Source organism: Peromyscus maniculatus, chromosome 15 (genome assembly GCF_049852395.1).
Source record: "Peromyscus maniculatus bairdii isolate BWxNUB_F1_BW_parent chromosome 15, HU_Pman_BW_mat_3.1, whole genome shotgun sequence".
NCBI lineage: Eukaryota > Metazoa > Chordata > Mammalia > Rodentia > Cricetidae > Peromyscus > Peromyscus maniculatus.
In genome coordinates this window covers 57,950,293-57,976,925 of record NC_134866.1, presented here as the reverse complement: position 1 = coordinate 57,976,925, position 26,633 = coordinate 57,950,293, and the positions used below count along the sequence as shown (strand labels likewise).

The window sequence follows — 26,633 nt, the reverse complement described above, 5'->3', positions numbered from 1 at the left end:
ACTGGATGGGGATAAGAAAACAATCGATTGAGAGAAACCAAAGTTGGGTGGGTAGAGAGATGGGGGTGGATCTGGGAGGAATTGGGGGCTGGGAATGAATTTGAACAATACATTGAATGAAATTCCCAAAGAGTTAATAAAAATGTTATTAAAAGAAAGTAAGTTAATAGAACCACCCGACTCAGCAATTTTATTCTTAGGTATTTACTCAAGAGAATTGAAAATACAGATTCAATGGAGTCTCTAGTACAACTCTCCACAGCAATATTAGTCTAAGTAGACAGACACACAAATCATAGTATATTTATGCAGTGGAATATTGTCCAGTCATAAAATAGAATGAATTCTGACAAATACTGCAACATATACAAGACTTGAAAACGTGCCAAATGAGATAAGCCAGACATAGGGAACATTATATGGATCTACTAATATACATATCTGGAGTACACAAACTCACAGAGACACAGAGCAGGTGGCTGGGTCTGGAGGGAAGAGTTAGTGCACAGTGGCTACAGAGTTGACACTCCAGAACTGTGACACAGAACTGGAGTAGGAGGGCAGTAGAGGTGCACATTTTGAATATAATTCAGTTGTACAAACTGAATTTACACTCAAAAAATGGTTCCAATAGCAAATTTTACCAGACGTAATAGTTAATACTGAACTATCAGCTTCTATAATGAGGAAGAACTTACTAACTAGGGGCATTAGGTTTGTCTGACTCATGTGTGCTGATAAAATCAGTCATGGGATCCAGGAACAAGATCAGGATGTAGTTCGCCCCAGCTTCTCCTTCTGACTCCCCCAAGGCACCTCTCAAACAGGCACCAGAAAACAGAACAAAACAAGAAAATAACACATAAAAAAAGTAATCACTTCAGAAACAAATTAGAAAAAATAATGAAAAGAACCAGAAGAAACCATGAAAAGACCATGACTAAAAACCAAAATTAACTCAGAAAACAAAGTGCAAAATAAAAGTAACACAGTATGATTTCTGAAAATGCCCTGGCTACATCATTTGGAATATTGATGAGGAAAAGGCATGGCGGCAGAACCTGGCGAATCAGCAGAAAGCCTTCACCCCAGTTACACCACAGTGATGGAGTTTTAACAGACCCTGTGCAGGTTTGCACCAGAAAATCAAAAGGCAAAAAGATTTTTTTTTTTTTTTTTTTTTTTTTTTTTGATGCTGGGATCAAACCCAGGGCCTCTGCGTGCTCTATCCCCAGCCCTGAATAGGAAGATTAGAAATTGATCAGAATGAAAGTGGAAAACTTGAAAAAAATCTGCTTTGGAGAAAAGATTGGAAAGGGGGCGTAAGTGCCCGTTGAGAAGCAGTTCTGTAGAGCCAAGTGTGGACAGCAGGGAGAACAGTGCCCTGGCCATCACCATTCACACCATCGGGAACCACTACAAGAATGACCCTGGAGGCACGTCACAGCTTCAAACAAAGTAAGGGATATCCCAAGGAAGAAGCCAAAAGAAGCTCTTAGAGTTAAGAGAGAATTGGGGCTGAGGACTGCGGTGCCATCAGGTTTGGATCAGAATGACTTCGCTACTAGTCAGGGTGAGCAGTGCATACATACCTGGAGAAGGCCGAGAACTGACCCTTGCATGCGCCCCACCCCACTGGCTGGAAGTGAAAAGGTGGAGGGGAAGGGTCTCCAAGGCAGCTCATGTGTCTGAAAGGGCCTCCGTGCTACTTCCTATTCCATTTCTAGGCCTCCCCAGGGAGTAACGGTCATCCTGGATTTTGGGTTTGTGCAAAGTTCTGTTTGTTTGTAATAAAAGCTGGTGTAGTAGTTTTCTGTGACTTGCATTTTTAATTTTATACTGTGTTCTTAAAGAAGTAAACTCTTTGTGATTCCTGAAACAATAAGTAACAATGGGCACATCTTTAATAATAAAAAAAGAGAAACGAGTGTTGAAGCCACAAATATATTGTAATGCCAACGCCAGGGACAAACAAAGGTAAGAACAACATGAAGCCAGTGAAGCTCTAACTTCCCTCCCACCCTCCCGTAGTAGATCCAACCTCTAAATTCTTTAGGCAGAGAACTGAAGGCCAAACCCCCAAACAAGCCCCTCTTCTCTCTCTATCCTCTGATCTTCCCCTGCGGGGTAAGCCCCTCAGCTTGACAGCCTGGGGAGGCCCAGAGTGGTGGCTGGGGCCGACAGCAGGGCTCCTCGCACAGGAAATGGGGTAGAGGAGTACAGGGGTGTAAGACATGATCCCCCACAGTGGGGAAAATCAAAATGGAGCCCCGGTGCCAGCGTAAAGCACACTGGTGGCCCTGGGAAAGGAGACCCCGTTGCCCCCACATCCTCCCTCCGGGAGGTATCACTGCTTGGCCAACTGCCCATCTGGCTCCGGTTAGAAAACCACACTTGGACCAGATCCTTCTGCAGCCGGAGGCGCCCAGCAATATAGCTGATTTGCTGGGGCGTGGGCTCCGGACACTGCAAGAACAGTTTCTCCAGATTGCTCCCAATGCGTCTCTCTCTGCTAGCACGTCTCCGCTTCCGGGCCTGCTGCAGGATCATCTCCATTCTGCATATGCCCAGAAGGTTCTTCTCATCTACTTCCTCTAGCCACATTTTCAGCAGGGGTCGCAGCTTCCACATGTTGGCAAGGCTGAGCTGCTGGGCCTCGAAGCGGCATATGGTCGTCTGGCTGAGAACCTTCCCAAACATAGCTCCTACAGCAAACCCCACATCGGCCTGTGAGTACCCCAGGGTCATCCTCTTCTGTCTCAGCTCCTTGGCCAGCTGCTCCATCTCTTTCTGTATGGCTGAAACGTCCTCTGGCAGTGCCAAATTTGGCATGTACCTCAGGGCGATGTAGCGTCCGGGGCAGGCATCCTCAGAGGAACTCTGGGACCAGGCCCTTGCCTCACCCACTCCGTAGGGTGCTATCCCGCCTCGGAATTCATAAGGTGAGGGACCCAGAGGCACTCCCCACACCTCAGGGCCTGGACAGATGCTTGGTCCAATACCTGGCCGCACCATTAACCTGCCTGTGGCTGCTTGGCTGCTCAACCAGGTTGGGGTATCAACTCGCATGGGCACTGGCCCTTCCAGGCCACCACCACTATTGCCTGGGAGGGGGTAGACGTTTGAAGACCTGCGCCCGGCCATGGGGTGGACAGCACCCCCAGCAAGAGTCTGGTAGGAACTGATGGCTCTCGAGGCTTCTGAACAGCCACCAGCCTCGCCCTCGAGCCCCGCCCCCCAGTGGGCGGAGACAGCAGTACAGGTAAGAGACAGGATCAAGTGTTGGGAAGCTGGGGCTTGGAGACTCTGAGTTCTCCGGGCTGAAAACACCGCGCCTCTTGTCCCGACAGTTGCTTTTAACTCCCAACTTGGTACAAATCTGGAGCTTTGCACCTCCATGCAGTCAGGTCCCTCGGTCACTACTTGGATCCTACCTATCCTTGAATGGGACCCAAGCCTTGACTTGAGTTCTCGGAAACTCAGATGTCCCTTTCTTCTCATGCCCTCCAAACCACCATCGTGGCTTCACAAATACTAATTAGCCACCTATAGTTCAGGCCTTGCTGACAGTATCTGTTCATTCATTACTCCATTTCTACGATCTTGATGCCAAAGTTCCTCCTGTGAATATCCTCAGTCCCTGTGCCTGAAGAAACTTAGGCATACATGCTCCAATTTCTAACTAGGGTCAGTTTATTGCCTCCGATTCTAGACCTACACTCGCACTGTGCCACTGCACTCCACCCCGTCACTGGCAGAATTTCTGGATAATATTAATGTTTCTCCCACCAGTCCTGCAAACGTGCATTCTAACTCAGCTTCCGGTTCCAAGCTTCCTCAGTACTCTGTCATCTTGCTTTCCCTCTGGAGACAGTCTCTGGGCTGACCTGAGCTGAGAATGCTGCTTGCACTATCTGACTCATCACCACCATTTCTTCTGTCCCTGGCCTCTCTCCCACCAGAGACACACAGGTCTCAACTTGTCTTTCGACCATGCCCCTAACTCAGGCATTCGGCTCAAGGCCCCAAGTGAGGAAAACAAGGAAAGAAAGGAGAAGAAAAAAAAGGACCTTGGCTGGAAGATCTCAGCCTCATGCCCTTTAATTTTTTAAGACAACCACAATACAGCTCTGTCTCTACCCATGTCTACTGAAATTGGCCTTCTTGAGGTCACTGAGAGCCTTCCAAGTATCAAATCCAATAGCACCGTAAAAATCCACATTCTACTGTTTTCTGCACTGTCTGGCAAGATTAATATAGTTTGATCCTTCTTTAAAAAGGTATATGGAAGTATCAGTCAACTTTTCCCCCTGACTTGTTTTCTGACTTCCACATCTGTATTTCTGCTGTCCCAAATTAAATTAGTCTTATGCTTCTCCTTCAGAGGCCACAGGGACATGATCATAACTCAGACACCCAAATGTAAACTTCGTGATATTGACAAGGCATAAGACACTGGATAGCAGCCTTGTGAAACATGGGAACTTGCTGTCTCTGCCATGCTTCTTCTCCTTACCTATTTAATTTAGATCACAGGATCTCTCAGGCACTACAATAAAAACTGGCTTGTAGTTGGTTTCTTCTGCTTCTCTTTCAGGTTTATCTTTCACATTACTGCTATAGATAACTTTCTAAAAGCAAACCCAAACCAATCCAAATTTGAAACAACCAAAGAAAACCTACTGACATCACTTTACTCTTTGAATATCTCCAAAGCCGGCCGGCCCCTCTTCTCTCAGCTGACAATGAGGTCTGTTCACAGGACTGTACAACTACTCGGTCCATTCATTAACCCTCTCCCCATTCTTAGCTCGTGGTCAGGGAGAATCCTGCTATCTTTCCCTGAAGATGTTTGCACCCTGTGTGCCCCTGTTCATGTTGCTCCTCCTGCCCAACAGTTTTTCTGCTTCTCAGTCTCAGTACTGTTTAGGAGTCTGCTTAGATATTCTCATTAGAAAAGAATACCCCTGATCACTCTCTGCAAACTTCAGCCCTGGCTCCTCTGCTTTCCCCTCTGGCCTTAGTATACACTGCTATCTAGTACATATTTGTCTATGTGTCCACTGTCTGTTTCTTTACTGCTGTGTCTACAGGGTCTACTATAGTATCTGGCACATACAAGGTAATCAGTGACTAAAGAAGTATGCTGTACCTCCTGTTACCTGCAAGACTCAGGATAGATATCCCCTCATGGAGACCCTTCCCCAGGCAGAAAAGAGGTCTCTATTGCTTTGGTAGTACTCCTCTCATAGTTAATCAAGTTTTTACTTCACTATTGGAGTAGACATCAACAATTCTTTTATGTCTCCATCTCTTCAATTTAAGAACATTTATGTGTCAGTAAGTCTAGAACATGAGACAACCCTGACTAATATAATGCACAATAAATTTTTGCTGAATGGCAACTTTTATGATGTTGATCATAAAGTAATGCTAATGTAACATTAAGAAGCTTGACCTCAGGATGCTCTCATCTTTCCTCTCTTATATTACAACAAGGGACATATAACCCTATCAAGATGAGGGGAGCACCATGAAACTAAATCAGACTCAACACTACAGAATATAAGATTGTAGATATGGTGGTTTAAAAGAAAATGCCCCAAGGGAGTGGCACTATAGGAGGTGTGTCCTTGTTGGAGGAAGTGTGTCACTGTGGGGGTGTGGCCTTGTTGGAGGAACTATGTCACTGTGGAGGTGGGCTTTCAGGTCTCATATATGCTCATACTATACCCAGTGTCTCAGACCACTTCCTACTGCCTGTGAGTCAAGATGTAGGACTCTCAGCTCCTTTTCCAGCACCATGTCTGCCTGGACACCACCATGTTGCACCATGATAATAATGGTCTAACACCTCTGAAAATGTAAGCCACCCGAATTAAATAATTTTTTTTTTTATTTATAAGAGTTGCTGTTGTCATGGTGTCTTTTCACAATAGTACAAACCTTAATCAAGACAGTAGATATGGCCTTGAAGTTGTTTATCAGCAAATCGAATGTTATATCTTCAGGCTGAGTATCTGATTTATTTGAAGTTTATCAGTTTCTGCTGGAATAAGTCTGGACTAACGGTAGGATGCTTGTCTCACTCAATGCTGCTCCCTGGCACCCACAGTACAAAGAGAAGAGACATTTATTTATTCATTTACTTTGTGGTGCTAGGAGAAGAAATGTCAACTTAGTGTTAAATAAATGAACCTCTGCAGCATCAGTGCTGAAAAGACTTCCAGTTTGCTGGAATTGGATGACAGTCTCTGAAATCCAGCTTACGAGGTAAAGAATTTCACTAAGGAATAGTTGTGCTGATGTCTATTCTTTCCACGTATACATGTATGCCCCTTCCACCCAACTCACAAAGCAACCAGTGTCTGCCAAGGTGTATCACAAAGAGAGATAAAGGGGAGACACAGCAATTACACATTAAAGTTTGCATAGGAAAAAAAAAAAAACCTCACTTGCACAAGAGAACCAGAGAGAAAAGATTCATTAGTTGTTTAAAAACAATAGTTGAATAGAAACATTTTAGTGAATTGGAAAAAAAAAACTGACGAGTTCAAATGAATTTGAACTAAGCTTTATTGTATTAAACGAATTAAAACAAAGTAGCTAAAAACAATATGCTTAACGTGAGGCTATATTAACTTGATGCGTTTTAAAATTAACTTGGGTATTCTCAATTACTCAGTTAGACCTCATTTGCCAATGTGCATATCTCCAGGTTTGTGCATATGGGGGTGGGGGCACTACAAAGTGGAACTGAACTCATAGAGCTAAAGGAATCTTGGTATCTCTTTAAAAGTACATTTAATGCACTATGGAAACAGTATGATCAGAGGAAATAAGAAGTACTGTATTTGGTTGGCATAATAGAGACCAGAGGAAGCAACTATAGGAATACCCAAGACAACCAGTTCTGCTTGGAGCTTCAAAGGCTACACTATCAACTTCACCAAATATGGGAACTCTTCTTGAGTGACTAGATTATGATGTAAGAATCAGGCCATGCTTATCCATGGGAATTACAGGAAGGCATAAGAAGCATGAGGTCTCAGGCTCTCAGGTGTTTATTATGTGAATGAGGGAGAAGACAGACTGTCAGAAGAACAGGGAACTTACCCAAGGGGAAGTTACACACTTTCTATTATTAGTGTCCTTGGAATTACGGGTAGTGCTCTGAAAAAGGTGTTTTAAGTGGAAATGCAAATGCACTAAGTATGAGGACTTGTATTCTTGAGTTTTCTTTGAGTTTCTTATTCTGAGAAGGCAAATAAAACTACTAGGATCCATTGGTTGAGAATCAGGAAATGGCGGAAGAAGATTTGGTAATAAATAACCTTGTAGGATGTAGCTCATCTTTGGGGGAGGTCTTGCCCATGTATTTCCCTCTCCTCTGGACTTTCAGATACATTTGCTGCCTTAAACAATTAGTTGGAGTTCCATGTGGGAGACATGGAACTTCCCTGGGATTGTGATACAGTTTAATTTGTATGTATATACCAAGCGATGTGGTAATGCCTTCATGAGTGATCCACACTGTTCTGAGGATAGTAAGTTCAACAAAAAAACCAACTGCTTGTGAGGCTGACTATCATTAATTTAACGTCATACTGTTGGTCAGTTATTGCATTGCCTCGCAAGGTGATGATTTTATTTTTCCAAATGCACCCTTTGAAAGTGGGTCATGCTTCAGGTAGAAGGGGTTTGCTTAAGAGGCTCGAGGGATGGCTCACTGTTTAAAAGCACTTGGTGTTTTTGCAGGGAACCGGTCAGGACTGGTTCCCAGTGCCCATATGGAGGTTTACAACTATCCATAATTCCAGTTGCAGGGGATCCAACACCCTATTCTGGCCTTTGAGGGAACCAGGCATGCACATGGTGCACATACAAGCACACAGGTAAACACTACATCCGATGAAAGCAGAAAGTGTCTGGGACAGGCAGCGGGGAGAAGGACAAGGAAGAGGGTCACAGCCCTGGGTGCAGGTCACAGGGCTAGAGTGTACGGTATGAATCCACTGAATCCAAGAGACCAGTCACTTCGTGTAAGTGAAATATACTAGCAAAAATAGAGTATATGGGAAGCCCTAGTTTTTTAGTAGTATCACAAATAAACCCATCTTTTTTTGAATCCAGTTAAATTATCAGAGCCAGCCAAGAATTATGCAAAAGCAGGACAGAAAAAAAAAAAAGCAAAGTAGACTGGACTGGTGCTGGTCTTATTTCTTGTCCTCTGCAGGCATCAGGTGAGTTAGCACTGCTAAGACAGCAGGGGTGTTCAGGCGTTTTCTCTTAGAAAGGCAGAAACAGGGCACAGGACCCAGAATGACCAAGGAGCAATATAAAAAGCAACCACAGGAGAAAAGATTCACAGACTAGTCACAGAAAAGTCTTCTAGATCTAAAAAGTAAAGTTAGGATTGTAGAAAATGCTAGCAATTAAGTATTATAAAGATAGGTTCCTTGTATCTTATAAGAAGTGAATTAACACAACAGTACAAAAAATTAGTTCACTGAAGACAACCTCAAAATACATCACAATGACTGTCTCTGGGTTTTAAGTGTTCAACTGTATACAGCAAAATAAGATGGAGAAAATAAGTTATGAATTTAAGAAAAATTAATATAGTATTATGAATGTGAAAGTTGTTACCACATAGAAAAGCCTAGTCAGAGCAATGCAGGGACTAATTAGCTTGTTCTTGTTCTAGTCTTGTTCTCTGAGATAACCTTCACGGCAGGTGATACACAGCAGTGTGTAGTAGGAATGTTAACAATTCTTGCCAATTCCTCAGCTGGTCCTGTTTCCTCAGATTGGAAGCCTCTGAGTCCTCATCCAGAAAGAATCTCAGCTGAAATGTGTTGGTCCAAAGCCTGAAAGCTTAACAAGCCAAATGCTTAACCAGCCAAATGCTTCTAGTTTCTGGTCCTCATGCCTTATATACCTTTCTGCTTTCTACCACCACTCCCTGGGATTAAAGGCTTGCTTTTTGGGATTAAAGTCGTGAGTCACCATGCTTGGCTGTATCCTTGGACACATGGATTTCTGCCTCTGGAATGCTAGGATTAAAGGCATGTGGTACCACTGCCTATTCTCTATGTTTAATATTGTGGCTGTTCTGTCTCTGACCCCAGATAAGTTTATTAGGGTGCACAATATTTCAGGGAACACAATACCACCACAGCAGTGTTTGCTACAACACACAGTAGGTAACACTGCATTGCAGGAAACAGTGTTTCACATTGGGATGATGTGATGAGATCATGGGTGGCCAAGCACTGGGCCGAGCTCTGGGAGTTCTCCTGAAGAAAGGGAAGAGGGATTGTAAAAGCTGTGTGTGTGTGTGTGTGTGTGTGTGTGTGTGTGTGTGTGTGTGTGTATCTGTTTCAAGGTCACAACAGAGGAACCCACAGAGTCAGATGACCTGAGTTCATGGGAGCACATGGACTCTGGACCAACAGTTAAGGAGCCTGCCTGGGATGGGTCTAGGCCCTTTGCATGTGTGTGACAGCTTTGGAGCTTGGTCTGTTTGTAAGGGCCCTAGCAGTGAGATCAGGACCTGTCCCTGGCACTTAGCTGGCTTCTGGGAACCTGTTCCCCATGCTGGATGACCTTTGCCCAGCCTGAATGCAGGGGGAGGAGCTTGGTCCTACCTCAACTTGATGTGCCATGCTATGTTCAAGCCCATGGGAGGCCTGTCCCTTTCTGAGTGGAGATAGAGGATGAGTGGATGGGGAGGGTGGTAGATGAGAGTTGGGGGAGGGAACTGGAAGGGAGAAGGGAGGGGAAACTGTGGTCGGCATGTAAAATAAAGAAAAAAAATGTTAATAGAAAAAAACAAAGATCATGGGTAGAAGGATAGCTCTCTGAATACTAACCACAACACAGGCTTTTACCCATAAGACAGTGCACAGCAAACCTGGACTGTAGTGGTGTTTGAACAAAGGGAATATTAACTTTGTGTTATGATGACAGACCTTTATGGTCACATTTTTATAATTGTTGCTGCTGTTTTTGTTATTCTTTTTCTTAGTATTATTGATACAGGGTCTGTTTAGCCCTAACTGTCTTGGAATAGACCAGGCTAGACTCAACGTACAGACATCCACATGCCTCTACCTCTCAAGTGCCAGGATAAAAGGTATGTGCCACCATGCCTGACTTCTTTTATTATTTTTAACTTTGCTGTCATACACTTGCTGAGTATAAGTAAATACTCATGTCACAAATATGAAACTGTAGTCAGAAACCACATAGGGACTTAGAGTATTCAGAAAAATGCATTTCATTTCATTTTGTAAACCTGGGTATTCATGAGACATGAATTTCCTGTGCTAGAAAATAATATTAAGAGTAAAAACCCTACAGCCTTTATCAGAAGCCTCAGCAAATTTTAGTTATATGTAGAGCAGGTGGAACAGTTAGCTGAATGGGGCTGGGCATCAAGGGACGAGTCAGACAGACTCCCGGCAGAGATACAGTCTAAAGATTCTTGTTATGACAAACATGACTCGGCAGAGTTTGTCCTGTTACAGGAGAAGAGCTTCAGGGACGCACTGAAATGGAGTATAGCCATGGTCTCCTATATTCAAATGACTTCTGATCCCACCTCCAAGCAGGAGACACACACTAAAGGCAAGTTTCCATTTTACTGCATGGTAAAAAACAACAGAAATGGTAGGGAGTGAGGAATGGAAGCTGAAATTCATCCATCATATGACATGGGCTCAGAGATGTAAATGAGAAGTGGGACAGAATTCCTGTTAAAACCTGATAAATCTAAAGGTGCTGGGGAATTATTTTTGGGAATTTAAAATTAACTGACTTTAGTAATATTACCTGTACAAGTGAATGTCCTTGAAATCTTGTCAAGAAACTTTATGAACGGAAGCAAGTGGAACAGAGGCGTCCATGCATTCTTTAAAAAATGAACTCTAATTTTGTTGACATTAAATATAATTAGGACCACAGAATTCAGGGGGTAGAAAGAATTTACCTAAATCTGTACATTAAAAACTTCCTTTACCATTGAATTGATAAAGCTTTAGTCAGAGCACATTCCTAATTCTAGCACTCGGAAAGCTGAGGCAGCAGGATTAGGAGTTCAAAGCCAGCCTGGACTATGCCATAAGACTCCAGCAAATAAAACATGCACGACTGCCACCACACAAAACAAACTAACATACAGAGCTGCACATGCACACAGGAACACAAACCCACAAAAAATGAATGGAAAAACAAAAGCATTTCATCAGCTTATCAAACTGAAACCTCTTCCAGAGTCACCTAACTTTAAGTCTAAAAGAAGACAAGCCACAAAGTCAGCCACTCTTGAGTCATGTCAAAATCAGACTGTCTGCAGTCCACTGCTTGGGTTCTCAGCAACCTGCTCTTCAGTCTTTGTATACTGAAAACATAAATAGTTGAAAACCACGTCTTCTAAAAGACTCTGAACTCTGGAAAACCCATCAAACCAATTGAGACTAGAAAACTAGAAACAACATTTCTACCACCACTATTGATTCTCAGTACTATTAAATACTTAATTCTAGATCCACTTGGTGGAGAGTGCAAAGGGTATGCAGTGTAAGTGCGTGGCACTCACATGCTTCATCGTGGCATCAGTGGAAGCCAGCTAACCTGCCAAATTCCAGCTAAAACTTGATGTTTCACTTGTGTACCATGGTCTGTAATAATTTAAATTCAAGAAAGATATTGTTCTGTGTGGTCTGAAAGAAAATGGACTCTACAGGGAGCGGCACTATTAAGAGGTGTGGCCTTGTGTGTCACTGGGGGTTGGGCTTTGGGGTCTCTTTTGTGTAAGTTTCCCTCAGAGTGACAGTCAGTTGACTTTCTGTTGCCTACAAGGTGTAGGACTCTCAGCTATTCCTCCAGCACCACATCTGCCTGCATGCCATGCTCCCCGATAACATGATAATGGACTGAACCTCTGAAAATGTAAGTGAACCACCCCAATTAGATGTTTATTTTATAAGAATTGGTCGGGTAAGGTGACCTGCTGACGTCCCACGCAACCCAAGTCAGAAGCTCATTTTTTAATAAAAGGGGGACCTGTAGGGTCCTGGCCCCCATTTTGGGTAACTGTTGCCTTGCTTGCAGACCTTGACCTTGATATCCTCCCTATGCTAATTCCCTGACAGGTTCCACCCTCCTGAATGCTTAAGGGAAGTTCCTTGTCTGTGTATCCTGAATAATGGGCGTTAATAGCTTAGATGTAAGATTGTAAAACATCAGTAGCGAACTTCTGCCCTCCAGCGTCCTCCCATAGTGCTGTAAGCCTGTATTTAAGACCTCCTACCCCCTTCAAGAAATGATATTCAACATTTAAAATTAATATATATATATATATATATATATAAAATTGAATGAACACTGCGAATGTAATCTATGAATACCACAAATGTGATTAATATCATAAGTGTAATTAATGAATATTATGAGTGTAATTTAAAAAATAAAGGAAAAAAAAAAGAGTTGCCATAGTCATGGTGTCTCTTCAACAGAAACCCTAAGACATTCTGTTATGATTGTCAGAAGTGTAGAGGAAATAAAACCAAACTACCACACTTGAGTTTGTTGTAAGGATGATTTTAAAGGAAGACAAAATATTAAACAATAGACTAGCTTTCAGGGACCGCATGAGCAGGAAAAAGAACCAAAGAGACAGCCTTGGTGTAGGACTTAAGAAGAGACTCAGAGTCTGGAGAAATCAAATAGAATACTGAAGAACAGTCAAATAAAGAGTTGAAAATTGTACTTCTGTAGGTGGTGATCAGGATGGAACCAGAATTAGGGCAGAGACTACATACACATAGTAATATCCAGCTAAGTCCAATCATCATCAGAAAGACTTCCTCCAGCAGCTGATGGGAGTAGATGCAGAGACCCACAGCCAAACATTAGGTGGAGCTCAGAGAAGACTGCAGAAGAAGGAGAGGAAGGATTGTCGGAGCCAGAGGGGTCAAGAACATTATGAGTACATGGTCCACGGAATCAACTAAGCGGGACTCACCAAGACTGAAGCTGTAATCACAGAGCCTACATGGGTCTGTGCTAGGCCCTCTGTATATATGTTGTAGTTGTTTAGCTTTGGGTTTATGTGGGACCCCTAACAGTTGGAGAGGGGGTGTCTCTGACTTCTTTGCCTGTTCCTCCCCCCACCCCAACTGAGCTGCTTCTTCCAGCTTTGACATGAGTGCTTATGCCTAGTCTTATTGCATCTTGTAATACCATGTTTGGTTGATATCCTTGGGAGGCCTGTTCCTTTCTGAAGGGAAATGAAGGAGCAGTGGACCTGGGGAAGAGGGCAGGTGGTGGGGCTTGGAGGGGGCTTAGAGGAGTAGAGGGAGGGGAGGCTGTGGTCAGAATGTATTGTATGAGAGAAGAATAAATTAACAAAAGTTAACGAGCAGGGCAGAGCAGGGTAGACAGTAATAAGAGGCTTCTCCTCGGTCAGCATCCAGAGGACACTCACCCTCCTCACTTCCTACTTTGGCATACTTTGGTCAGGACTGGTTTATTTCCCCAAGAAACCCTGGCTCTCCACCTCCCCAGCACATGGTAGAAAAAAGTTTTATCTCCATTGAGAAGTAAGGCATCTTGGGAGTTTCGCCAATTAAATAGGAACCAAGGTGGGAAAGGGGGTGGGTCGGGTCCCGCGGAGGGGGTAGAAGACGACTGACTGGCAGTGAACGGCCGGCGAGAGCCAACTGGAGTGGGATGAGAGGAGTCTAAGCAGGCGGGGACGGGAGGATTTGACTGCTCTGTGATGAGAAACCCACGACTGGTGACCTTAAGAACATCTGCACCAGGGAGTTCACCTTCTTCCCGGGCACCTCCTCATTGACACCCATGTATACAAAGGGGGCATCGGACCTTTGGGATGAAAGAAGACTCAAGAGAATGAAGTGTGAATCTCTGCTCATCTGGAATTTGCTGTGCTGTGTCTGTCTCCTCACTGATCCAAAGTGGTCTTCTGTCCTGGGGTTTCTAGGACAAGACTCTGCTCTCAATGGAGTGTGAGAAACTGTATGTGCTTTGTACCTATGTGTGCTGTGATATGTGCATATATGTAAGAGATGTGTTTATATAAGTTATGCATTAGTTTATTATCGCTATAATCAATAAATTTTACCATACAGTAGCTTAAAATAAAATATATTTATTCCTTTCTCATGTCAAAAAAAAAAAAGCAAGGCTCTTCTATTAGTTTGGAAATAGGTACATGTTCAGAAGATATACTAATTTCTTAATGTGGCAGAGTACTACTTAGTAAGAGTACTATTCCACAAATTATTTCTATAGTCTTTTATAAATTAAGAAATTCTGTGTGTTTTGCATGTATGTGCATGTGCTCCTGTATATGTGTGCATATATGTGTGCTTTTGCATACTTATGCATGTGTAGGCCAGAGGTCAATGTTGGTTGTCTTTCTCAACTGCTTGCACTTCATTATTTTTGAGACAGGATTTCTCATCAAACCTTGAGTCTACAACAGAGCTAGGCTGGCTAGCAAGCAAGCTCCAGGAATCTGCTGTTTCCATGCCCCCATTGCTAGGATTAGAGATGTATCTCCATGCCCACCTTCTCTGTGGACACTGGGGATCTGAACACAGCGCTCTTGCTTCTCTGACAACCATTTTACCAGCTGAGCTACTTCTCAAGCCTGAGAAACTGAAATGATACAAAACAACTTGACTCAGTTAAGATGATGCCATATGGCTGTCCAGACTTCTGTAAACTAGCTGGTAATGTGTGTGCTCCACTCACCAGCACAACACTTTGAATAGCGGGGGTGAGATATGTATGTACAGTTGAAGGAGATATTAGCAGATACTTTGGACAGAAATACTAGTGCAAATCTCAAAGGCTCTTTCAACATCAATGTTCACACATACAAACTTAAGTCACTGATCAAATCATCTCTCAAAGTTTATAAATAGAAGTAATTTCCTTTTGGAAAGAATGATATTTTAAGAAATGTGATGAAATAAAAACTAAAAATTATATTCCCGCTTTCAACATGTTGATAACCAACTTTGAATATCTTAGGATTTTATAAGTAGAAAATATTTGTACTATGTATATAGTGACTAATGTTCACTTGGGATTTTCATTTTAGTATCAAGGATTATTGATTTTAGATGTTCTAAATCACCCCTAGAAAGTGATGCTGTTTCTCTGAAGAAGCACATTTTGGGAGTGTTTTTCCCAGTGGGCAGATTGATCACTGTGACTTGCTATTTGTCTCTAACCAGGCGGTGAAGCAGGATGAGAAACGTATACTTGGGAAGAAACAGATTCGGGACTGTGGGAAACCCAGCCCACAGTCCAAGAGAAATGAAAGACATGGGGACAGAGGAAAACCATACAGACTGGGCAGAGAAGACAGGTATGTATGCTGGGGTCATGGAGTGTTTATGGGCTGGCAGGATTAAGAATTTCTATATGGGAGACTGAAAGCCAAGGCCAATTTAACCTTTCTGACAATCATAACTAATTTTAAAGAACATATAAAAATTCATATTATTCAGCTATTTATACAAAAGCATTCTAAAGATAATTTGTTTTGACAATTTTAATTAATCTGTAAAAAGGAGATTTTAGTAAAAGGAAAGTCACCACCTTTACTAAATGCCAACTCCTTTGCAGGCCTTTCCATAAATTGTTTTAGAAAGTTGTGAAACAACAGCAACAAGTGTGGTGGCTATGTAAGAATTATTTTTAAAGAGTGAGCATGCTGGAGTGAGGCGACTTACATCCACTGTGATCAAAATCAGAGGGTACCAAACCTGACTACAGAGATGACAGACATATTTAGGTAGGTTTCTTAAGCTCATTCTCTTCAATGATTTTCTCAGAGTTCCAGATTCTAGTTATTTCTAATGAATGATTCATTGGAAACAGAATTCTTGGGGGTCAGTTTAGGAACACTCCTGCCTTCCATTCACTGTAATTACAATGTAGCAGAGAACAATGGACAGGAAAACCAACTGATGAGTAAGAGCCACAAGGCCAGTTCCACAGCAGCAACAACAACTGTCTGAAAAGTGTGATTCGCTGACAGAAATGTCACTTAACAGATAAGAGTGTATCCTTTGAATGGAAGGAGGAACGCTGACAGCTTCAGCCAAAACTGATACAATATCACATATGCACATGTGCTTTGAATTTTAAGATGTTTACAAGACACAGTATAGATTTTCAATTACCTAATTAACTAGAAATGTGTCTAAAAACATAATAGACAACTTAACTTGACTACACATTTTGGGTGATACCACTTTTCAGAGGCAATTACTGTTGATTTTTTTCATGCTATCTTTAGAAAGGAAGTGATTATTTACTAATAAAGAGATGAACTCTTGAGTGTCATTTCCTTAAGACGTATTCCCAGCAATATAGTGAAGGGAATATTTAGCAAATATTCAGTACAAACAATTAGTATGGTCTATTGGAGTGAAGAAAAATTAGGGTTTTAGTAGCAGGCTGTCATCAATTCAAATTTACCTGTAACTGCTAACATTCCACTTTGTGTTCATGTATTTTGGCAGTCAGGTACATTTTTATCAATGGTACCACTTCTACCTATGAGTTAAGAAAGGCTCATCTCAATACAGTTCAGTTTTCTACTTCAATTCTTAGGCCACAAGATAGCCATCTGCTACTTTTTTCTTTTCCTCCTTTTTACATTATATGATTGGCTTTCTATCAGATATTCTGAATGGACTGAAATCCTAGAGAAAAGCCTGTCCAAACCATTGTAGGAGTGAGAAACAGGATGGTTAAAGGTCTTGGAGGACATGTGCCAACATGCATCGGGTACCTAGTGAATACTAAGATCTCCCTGAAGACATGTAGACGATGATGTTGTAACTAGAGGCGGCTTTCTCCCAGGTGCCTGGCACTACGTGTACAATCATTCTGGGCTTGGATCCTTCAGGTTAGGTAGCAGGATCTGCTCACCTCTGGATGCTTTGTGACCAGAGCATAGGCTGCTTCCAGAACAGTTGGCCAAACTGTAATAATTTTTTGGTAACCATGACCTTTGGCCGCCATGAATTTCAGAATATTGGTAAAGCAGGTCTGAGGAAAAAAAGTTGAAATTTTCTAGGACTCAGAAGAAAAGGCACCTGAGAGGAACTGTTTGTCATCTCAGAGCTTACATCTAGGAAAGGATCTCTGAGTAAGTAAGCACCCCTGCAGCAGTCGGGGGGTGGGGGGAAGGCATGCCTAAGAGAATGCCCTAGGAATGGCAGTCACCTTCTCGGCCAGGCCTTAATGGCCGCCCATTGGACGTTCATATTCTCTCTTTTACACAGGCCCTTCTTCCCGGTTCATATTTTCTCCTATCACTAAAGAAAGCTATATACTTTCTCTCTATCTTGTTTATTTTTCATCCTCCTTCTTAGAACGGGAGTTCTGGGTGGGGCCTTTATCTGTTCTAACTCAGCACGTATCTCCAGCAGCAGGGGCAGTGTGCCTGGTGTGTGAGTTCAAGGCCATCCTGGTCCACAGAGCTGGCTGAATGAACACACCAGGGCCGTATGAGTGTGCTGAGATGGGGAGGGATCCAACCACAGCAACCTTTAGCCAACTACAGCGCAGGCAGAGGGTGTGACAGGATACCGTCGGCACTGCACTGGCGAAGGCCTGCCGTGCCAGACTCCTAAGTCAGAAGACAGCAAGGCTTGTCAACACAGCCTCTGTTCAAACGTTTACAGCTTCCTGCCCTCTCACCCTGAAAATGGTAAGAAAATTCTGCCTCATACACAGTAAAATTTACTATTCACTATTTTATTGGTTTGAAACACATACTATATGAAATAGTATCTCATTAAAACTTTACCTCTACTTCATGTCTCTTCCAGCTTTTATTGTCTTTAGATTTCTATGTCCTTGGAACATTTTATCCAACTATTCCTTTTTCTTTTCTTTTCTTTTCTTTTCTTTTCTTTTCTTTCTTCCTTCCTTCCTTCCTTTTTTTTTTTTTTTTTCAAAGACAGGGTTTCTCTGTGTAGTTTTGGTGCCTGTCCTGGCTCTCCTCTGTAGACCAGGGTGGCCTTGAACACACAGAGATCTGCCTGACTCTGCCTCCCAATTGCTGGGATTAAAGGTGTGCACCACCACCGCCCAGCATCAACCATTCTTTTTTCATACTTCCTATCTTTCTAAGGGTCTAGTTTCCATGTAACATTTTGTGAACCTATCAACGTAGGGAAACACAGGGAAACATGAATAAATACACTTTTTATGAATAGAAGTGGTGGCAGGGAAATGAAGGAGAATAGTTTTTAAATGGTTTTCACTCCTATAGGATGAAATAATCAACAATAGCTTTAAAACAAATGAGAACCTTCAAAATTAAAAAATGCTTAATAAGAATACACAGTATTGCATTATATTCTAATAATATCTCCTTCCTGAGGAATTAAAATTACTTTTCTAGAGTCTACAGAACTTGTTCACATAACATTTGCCCCAATAACCATTTTATTACAAAAATAATCAACCGTGTGGACTATGAGGCCTACTAGTCAGTCATCTTACTCTCTGAGAAACAGTGCCCCTGACTGATTTAATAGTGTGAGACACTAAATTAAAGCAGGAACTCAGTCATTTGACATTGAGGTAAGAATGAGGTAGTTTATTGCTACCTCTTCCCTCCATATGTCAAACCCAGGCCTTCCTGAGGAGTGTGGATCCTTTCCAAGGGCATTTCCCTTCTGTGCTCCACATCCCCTTTGTCACTACTACAACTTACATCATCACACCTAAACACCTGCTTTTCCATCAGCCTTGTTGAGGCAGGCAGGGCCTTCTAGCTTCTTGTTCTTTTCTTTAAAAAATTATCATTTAAAAGTGTGTGTGTGTGTGTGTGTGTGTGTGTTTCCGTGTGTCTATCTGTGACTCTGTGTGTCTGTCTGAATGTCTTTATGGTGATATATTGTGGACCCCAACATATTGTATACCCTAATAAACTTATCTGGGGATCAGAGGGCAAAGACAGCCACTAGATTAGACAAAGAAGTCAGGCAGTGATGGCACACACCTTCAATCCTAGCATTCTGGAGGCAGAGATCCATCTGGATCTCTGTGAGTTCAAGGTCACATTGGGAACAGAGCCAGGGTGGTGGCACACACCTTTAATGCCAGCACTTGAGATCTCATGCCTTTGCTATCAAGTACTTGGGAAGCACACACACCTTTAATCCCGGCACTGGGAAAGAAGGAAGATGGCAGGGCACAGAAAGGTATAGAAGGTGTGAGTAAACAGGAAGTCTCGCTCTGGAGGCTGAGGAGTTGGTAAGGTGAGGTTGGCTGTGGCTTGTTCTGTTTCTCTGATCTTTCGCGTTCACCCCAATATCTGGCTCCAGGTTGTTTTTTTTTTTTAAATTAATAAGACCTTTTAAAATTCATATTACCTCTCCACCCCCCCCCCCCCCCCCCGTCTGCCTGCCTCTGTCTGTGTGTGTGTGCGTGCGTGCGTGTGCACCACAGTGTAGATGCCCCAGAAGAACAGATGCACTGCTCTCCCTGGAACTGGCGTCACAGGTGGTTGTGAACTGCCGGTACAGGTGCTGGGAACTGAACTAAGGTCCTCTGCTAGAGCAGCACGGGTTCTTTATTTTTCCCGTATTCATGAAGTTCGCTAAGATGTCCTGACGAAAGTGTAGGTTACTCAAACATTTTTTCCTATCTCCTCCTGTTGCCCAGCCATCTCACTCTCCCGTTATCTTCCTGGCATGCATCCCCTGAGTACCTTTTGTTAACAAGTTAATACCGAGAGAAGTCGCTGACTTGGATGAAGAGCTGTTTTCTTTTGTTAGGAGGTAGAACAAGAGGGTTCGGGACGGCGGCCCCAACACCCCTCATGAGACACCACATGATGCTGAAGCCAGCTTCAGAGCAAGAACGCACCTGAGAGCAGAAGGGCCAACCAGTCAAGGGGACTGCTCATTGCTCTGTTTCCAGCTCCAGGACGGTACCCAGAACCAGCATTTAATATCTGAAGACCCCATGGATGTGTATGCTGAGTGTCTATGAAATCTCCTTCTGTTTCTGAGCAAGGCTGTTGCTAAGCTGCCCAGGCTATCTAAACAATCCTAGAGTTAGGGACTCCAGCCTAGCTTTGAACTCGTGTTAGTCCTGTTGCCACACCTGGCAGGAAAGCTCCTGAATTTGTTGGACTCAACCCCATAAGAAGATTCCACAGAGTACCCAGTTCTGCTCTAAGGAAAAAAAAAATACATGGTCAGAAAATGGCTGAATAATTTAGATGACAGTGCAAACTTAAGTGAGAAAAATAAAACATGTTTTTGATGGTCAGCAAAGTCTAACAGGGGTAGCAGTGAGGAGAGAAGCAGAGGCAGAAGCATGATCTTCAATGAGCTCTTAAATGTCTTTCTGTAAGAATTGCCCTGCAGGCCCAGAAGGTGAGCCTCATAAGGTTTCCCTCTAAATAAGCACATTATGGTGTTTTTGCATAGGGCATGGTGACCACAGTTGATAGTGAAATCTGCAATATTAACTCCCTCTTTCTATGGAGTGAATCACACCTACACAATACTCATTTATCATCTCAGTTTCTGTGGGTCAGAAATCTGAACACGGCTTAGCTGAATGACCTTGCATGGGTCTCTCACAACAATCAACCTAGGGCTGGAGTTGACTCAACTCAACTTGGGAAGAATCCTCTCTCAAGGTCATTCATGTGGCTGTTGGCAGACCTCAAGTCCTCATCGGCCTTTCCCAGAGACACCAGTTCCTTCCCATGCCAGTCTCCACAGAGCACCTTGTAGCACTGCAGCTGGTTTTCATCAGAGTGAGCAGGAATAGACAAGGGGAGCCTGAGGTCTGCCAGCACTCCACGGCTTTACCATGTTCCCATTGTCCCTCAGCAGCAGGCTTGATAGTACACTGGAATGACCTTTCGAAAATTCAGTTATGATGTCTGCTAGGTGAAGCATCTGGGGGAGCTGAAGCAGTGTCCTCGAAGCAGTGTTAATATATAGAGCCATTCACTTTTGATCTAGGAATGAAGGAACAGAAGTGGGATGAACCTCTAATGGTTACCTCTAATGATCTACTAATAAAACAGCTGCTTCCACTGCTGACTCCAGGCCCTTCTGCTCTAAGGTACTGGTTCCACAAGGAGGAGTATTTCATTGGTACCACAATAAGGATGCCACAGAAATGAAACCACCATCTTTCCACTTCAGTCTCTCGATACTCCTGAAACAACGGGAAATGAATGCTGCTACTCTCTTCTCCAGATGACAGATCCTCATTGCCAGGTGAAACTGAGCTGCTCTGACACGTGGGTAAGGAAAAGTTCATCTGTGTGGTGTGTGAAGGGGAATGGCCCCCACAGGCTCATATATATACTGGTTCTCAGTTATTGAACTGTTTGGGAAGGATTAGGAGGTGTGTCACTAGGAGTGGGCTCTGAAGTTTCAAAAGACTGGTACCATTCTCTCTCTCTCTCTCTCTCTCTCTCTCTCTCTCTCTCTCTCTCTCTCTCTCTCTCTCTCTCTCTCTCTCTCTCTGCCTTCTACTTGAGTATCAAGATGTAAGATCTTAGCTGTTCCTGCTACCATGCCTCTGCTCCAGTATCATGGACTCTAACCCTCTGAAAGTGTAAGCCCCAAATAAACACTTTCTTTTAGAAGTGGCCTTGATCATGAAGTTTTATCACAGGAATAGAAAGGTAAGACAATCAGCAATGCTGAAATTCTCTAGACTGCCTGTTAGTACCTCCTGTAATTATATTAAATAGATTATAAATCTCTAATTCAGGCAGGGCTGCATATGGTCCAGACTGTAGCTAGAGTTTTCCTGCCTTGCCCACAGTCAGGACAAATCTTTGTCACCCGCCAGTCCCACAGCCGCTCAGACCCGACCAAGTAAACACAGAGACTTACATTGCTTACAAACTGTATGGCCGTGGCAGGCTTCTTGCTAACTGTTCTTACAGCTTAAATTAATCCATTTACATAAATCTATACCTTGCCACGTGGCTCATGGCTTACCAGCATCTTCACATGCTGCTTGTCCTGGTGGCAGCTGGCAGTGACTCCTTCTGCCTTCCTGTTCTCTCTTTTGTCCTCTCTGTTAGTCCCGCCTATACTTCCTACCTAGCCACGGGCCAATCAGTGTTTTAATTATTGACCAATCAGAGCAACACATTTTCCATACAGAACATCCCACAGCACCAGATCTTCCAAGAACAAATGGGTGGGTCATTTCACTAGATGAAAAATCTTAACTAGCTGAAAGCCAAGGGGGTACTGAACTCATAGTAGAAGGTAGCTACAAATACCAGCTATAATTACATGAACAGTTTCAAAAATTAAGAAACTGATAATATTTCTTATTTTTATATTTATGGATATATAATGCATATATACATATGTCTGTATGTGGATCCCAGGCTAGAATTCACTACTCCTACTTGAGGACTAACCAAGTCTGGTCTTGAATTTGTGGTAATCCTCCTATCTAAGTCAAGGGTTAGAATTATAGATGTGAGTCATCATGCTTGACTAGACTATGTATTAAAGAGGTGCATATGAGTATAAAGCTATAAATTTGATAGGCTGAACTATATTTTTCAAAATTATTTTTCCTATGGTTATTATTAAGAAGGTACACAGGGAGGGTGTGTGTGTGTGTGTGTGTGTGTGTGTGTGTGTGTGTGTGTGTGTGTGTGTGTTTGGAGGTGGGACTGAGACAGAGATTTGTAAGCTGCCGAGTAGCACCATTCCCTGCATACAGATATGGATACTTCTCTTTCTCTTTTGGGTCATCTTGTGGTGTAAAGCAGTAGCTAGGATTGTTTTTGTTTTTTCTTCCCTTGGATTTTCCTTCAGCATCTCTGACAACTGGAGCAAGTGTGTGTTCACTGAAGTCCATGGTAAATCACATAGACTCCATAGGGCATGTGTACCACAGACAACAGAGGCAATGTGAAGGGAAATAGGTCCATTATTGTGGACTCCAGCTCTTGCTTCTGAGTTCTAGTAATCCTTGTTCTTTTCTGTTTTACACCTAACTTCTGTAACTGTCTGTTCTGGGTACTAAAGTCCCAGAATCAAATGCAAATTATTGTCCTTGTAAAGCCTGTTTAACTAGCTCTAGTCAAATACTAGCAAAGGAGAAAAAAAAATCCTGTTATCTATATGGATAAAGTAACTGGTCTTCATTCTCTCTGTTTTTTAGAGTTCTGAATTCAAGTGCTCACTACAACTTATTTGTAACCCCAAAATCAATACTACGACACTTCTGTAGTCATTTACATACATACACAGTTATAAAAATTTGAATTATCATTTACATGTTTCAACAAGACCCAACTCTGCCTCTTCTTGTTTCAGTTTTAATATTGTAAAGAAGTGGGCTCTTCATGGACTACTTAGTGTCAGATTTTTCACATTTTTGTGTTTTGACTTTACTATTTCAAATGACCCCCCAAATACAGCACTGTGGTACTGTCTAATTAATAATCCTTAGTTCAAAAAAATTGTGACACACCTTATGGAGAAATGTATGTGTAAGCCTTGCACAGGTGTACATTGCAGTGCTGCTGGGCATGAACCTGAATGTAATGAGTCAACAATACATGTGATATGATGTGTGTTTGAGTAGAAATACATACAAAAGAAGGGACTGGTGCTGACTGGTTGATGAAAAGATGACAAGGGGCTCACTGGAAACGACCTCTGCGTTTCCCTGGGAGTACTGAGTCCACATTTGCTAATTCTGTGCTATCTCGGCATAAAGCACCATGAGCAACAAAAATAGGATGTATAATATACATATACCAATATATCACAGCAGAAGTACCTCACAGTAGTTTTACTTCTCTTAAGGATTAAACCTTAACTGACAAACCAAAAAAAATTTAGCTGTAATAACAGTGAAGCTCAGTTAAAGTTTATGTGTTAATGATAATGATATTTAGCTGTAAACATCACTTTGTCACCTACAATTTGAACTACTCACCAAATGGTTACCTTCACACAATAAACACATTTACTTGGTGATTAGCTGTCATCTATGACTAAGACATGGAATAGTCTGTGTTCCAAATCCCTGCTCATTTTCCAGCATTCCCAACCACAGCAAGTCAGCTGTTGTCACTAGTTCTAACTCTGTGTTATCACAAAAATTACTGGAAGCTGCAAAAGCAAAAATCAGAAAGCAATGCCAAATGTAATACCACTTTCTTTACCTAGGCACTCAGACACAAACTCTTTAGGCAAGAAATGGATGCCATCCTAACACATCCCAGAGTCCAGCTGCTTCTGGACATATCCCTGTTTTCCTTCCTTGCTATCAATAGGCAGAACACACTTAACTTTACTATCTCTGAACATCTTCAAATCCATTTTGGCTCTGTTCCTTTAGAGCTGTTTCTTTTGTTTAGGGTAACACCTTGCTCACCTTCCCTCATACAAATCCTACGTTACACACAAGGTCCACCTAAAATCTTTGCTTGAAAGTAAAATTTTCTCTAGATTATATGATTGCTTGAAATATTATGGGATTGGTGCTCGGAGACAAACATATTTCTGCGGTTCTATATGGCTACTGAGTTCTTGTCTTTTAGGCACAGAATCATCTCTCTATGCTCCACCAGAAACTATCTATATTATTCTTGAAGTGTTTCACCCAGTCACCTTACTGAGTCTGTTGATAAGCATTTTAAGCTACTTAAACAAGACACATGTGATAGGAATAATTTGAGATAGAATAATATTTTATCCAAAAAGCAGAATTTGTATCTCTGCAGCATGCCTTTGTACTTCAGAGCATGCTCCCCACTTTCATTGACCACACACCTGCAGAGACGCGGGGACAGTCAGGCAGCATGGACTCCACCGACGTGTCCAGTGGCTCCGAGCTGGAGACCCAGTTGCAACAGTTCTGTCGTGGAACAGATACAATGTTGATTACATAGGATTGAAAGGAAAACCACATTTTCAGGTTAAAGAGATAAATTTGTCCTATAAAGCAAATCACTAGAAGGGTATTTATTTTCCATCGATTTTAAATTATTTTCTTACGTAAACAGTCACTAATTATTAATGACTGTGGAAAAAATTACCTTTTCTAATTCAGTTAATAATCTGTGTTGTAATTCAGTTAATAATCTGTGTTGATGCAAAGATACATAACCTGTAAAGTATAATCTGATATATTTTTAAGAAAAGTTAGATGTGAAGGAAAAAAAGCCTCAAATTTGGCCCATATTCCCTTTTAATTTTTACTCTGACCCACATGAAGGGTATATCAAAATTACACACAAATACAGCCTGGAGAATTGTAGCCATGTCTGAGGACACAAAACTTTAATATTAATGTTCACTCTCTCAGATAATGATGATTTGCAACTCAGATAAATGAAATAACATTCTATTTCTTCTATAAACTTAAATATATAGATCTAAATTCTGGTTTAAAAGATGTGATTATATGGTTTTAAAAATACTCAGAACACAGATATACACACAAAGAATTTCCACAGACAGATTCTATTTTAAAAGAAACCCTCCCATCAATCATGCTGGAGAAATGGGTGACTGCTCTCCTGGTAAACAGTGGGCATTGTGCATTTTAGATGCTTGCTGCCTTGGCTGTGCACCATGGAACCCGTTCTCACTGAGGACGGGTCCTTGACTGGTAGATCAAGTGTCTTATTGTATTTCCTTAATTCATTCTGTCTGGAAGAAGATGTCAGCTGTGTTGCAGTGAGGAGAAAATTTCAAAGGCCCCAGTCCCCACCAATAACGGCCGAGGAATGGCTTTTGAATAGATTTGTCAAGGCAACCCTACTGTTCTGGGACCAGAGAGAGCAGGGATAACATAAAGGAAGGGTTTGCTGTATGAGATTACAGACGGAAGCTCACAAAGCATGGCAGATTTTTGTAAGAAACAGTGGATCAATGAAACTATTGAACTGTGTTGGAAAAAAACCCATGAAAACAAACACATCTAGTAATGTTCTTAAATGCTTTCACTCCTTTTATATTTAAAACAGATAAAATATTAGTATTTTTCATGTATGACAAAAGCTTGATGGTTTGAAATGGATATATATTCTATAATGTGCATTTCTAATCTTAATTAGCAGCTGAATGTAAAATTACACAATGTAAGAGAAGTAGAAATTATAAAAGAAATAGGTTTTTAGAAGATATTTCATACATTTGAAATAAGCAAAATTAATATTACCATTGATAGACTACCACATCAGAGAATTCTAGATAATGCAGAAGATTAGCACACAATTAGCCAGCTTTTATATACAACGTGACACTTGCTTGTAAGAAGTAAGTATTCTCTAAAGCAGTGTCAAGATATGTAAATGGATGATTTGTTTTATCATTCATCACAGCCCCTAATAAATTCAAAAATCATGACTTCTATAGGTACTAAAAATAGGCTCCCAATGATACAGGGAGATAGCTTCAATGAAGAATGACTTTCTCTTTCTCTCCCCTTTTCTTAAACAATTCAGTCTTTTCAATGACAGCAATTAGCACTACCAACAGACAGGCAGCGATTAGGTATATATTTTAATTATTATTCATCTTACTAGTGCCTCCAAATCT

At 42.0% G+C, this 26,633-nt stretch overlaps 2 protein-coding genes across 11 annotated transcripts in view; both read right to left on the bottom strand.

Annotated features, from left to right (window-relative positions):
• Positions 1-26,633, bottom strand: part of Arb2a (ARB2 cotranscriptional regulator A) — a 448,678-nt gene that overhangs the window by 110,228 nt on the left and 311,817 nt on the right. For all 10 annotated transcript variants that reach the window (XM_076552005.1, XM_076552006.1, XM_076552009.1 and 7 more), the window contains one exon: positions 24,861-24,945. In XM_076552005.1, the coding sequence (XP_076408120.1) occupies positions 24,861-24,945 (85 nt within the window). The remainder of the gene's footprint in view (positions 1-24,860; positions 24,946-26,633) is intronic.
• On the bottom strand, positions 1,888-24,853 carry Pou5f2 (POU domain class 5, transcription factor 2). The gene has a single exon (XM_076551999.1). The coding sequence runs from the start codon at positions 3,499-3,501 to the stop codon at positions 2,137-2,139; it is 1,365 nt and encodes a 454-aa protein (XP_076408114.1). The 5' UTR covers positions 3,502-24,853; the 3' UTR covers positions 1,888-2,136.

Coding starts and splice junctions, on each gene's coding strand:
- Pou5f2 (XM_076551999.1), bottom strand. CDS start 3,501: ATGAGAAGAAAGGGACATCTGAGTTTCCGAGAACTCAAGTCAAGGCTT.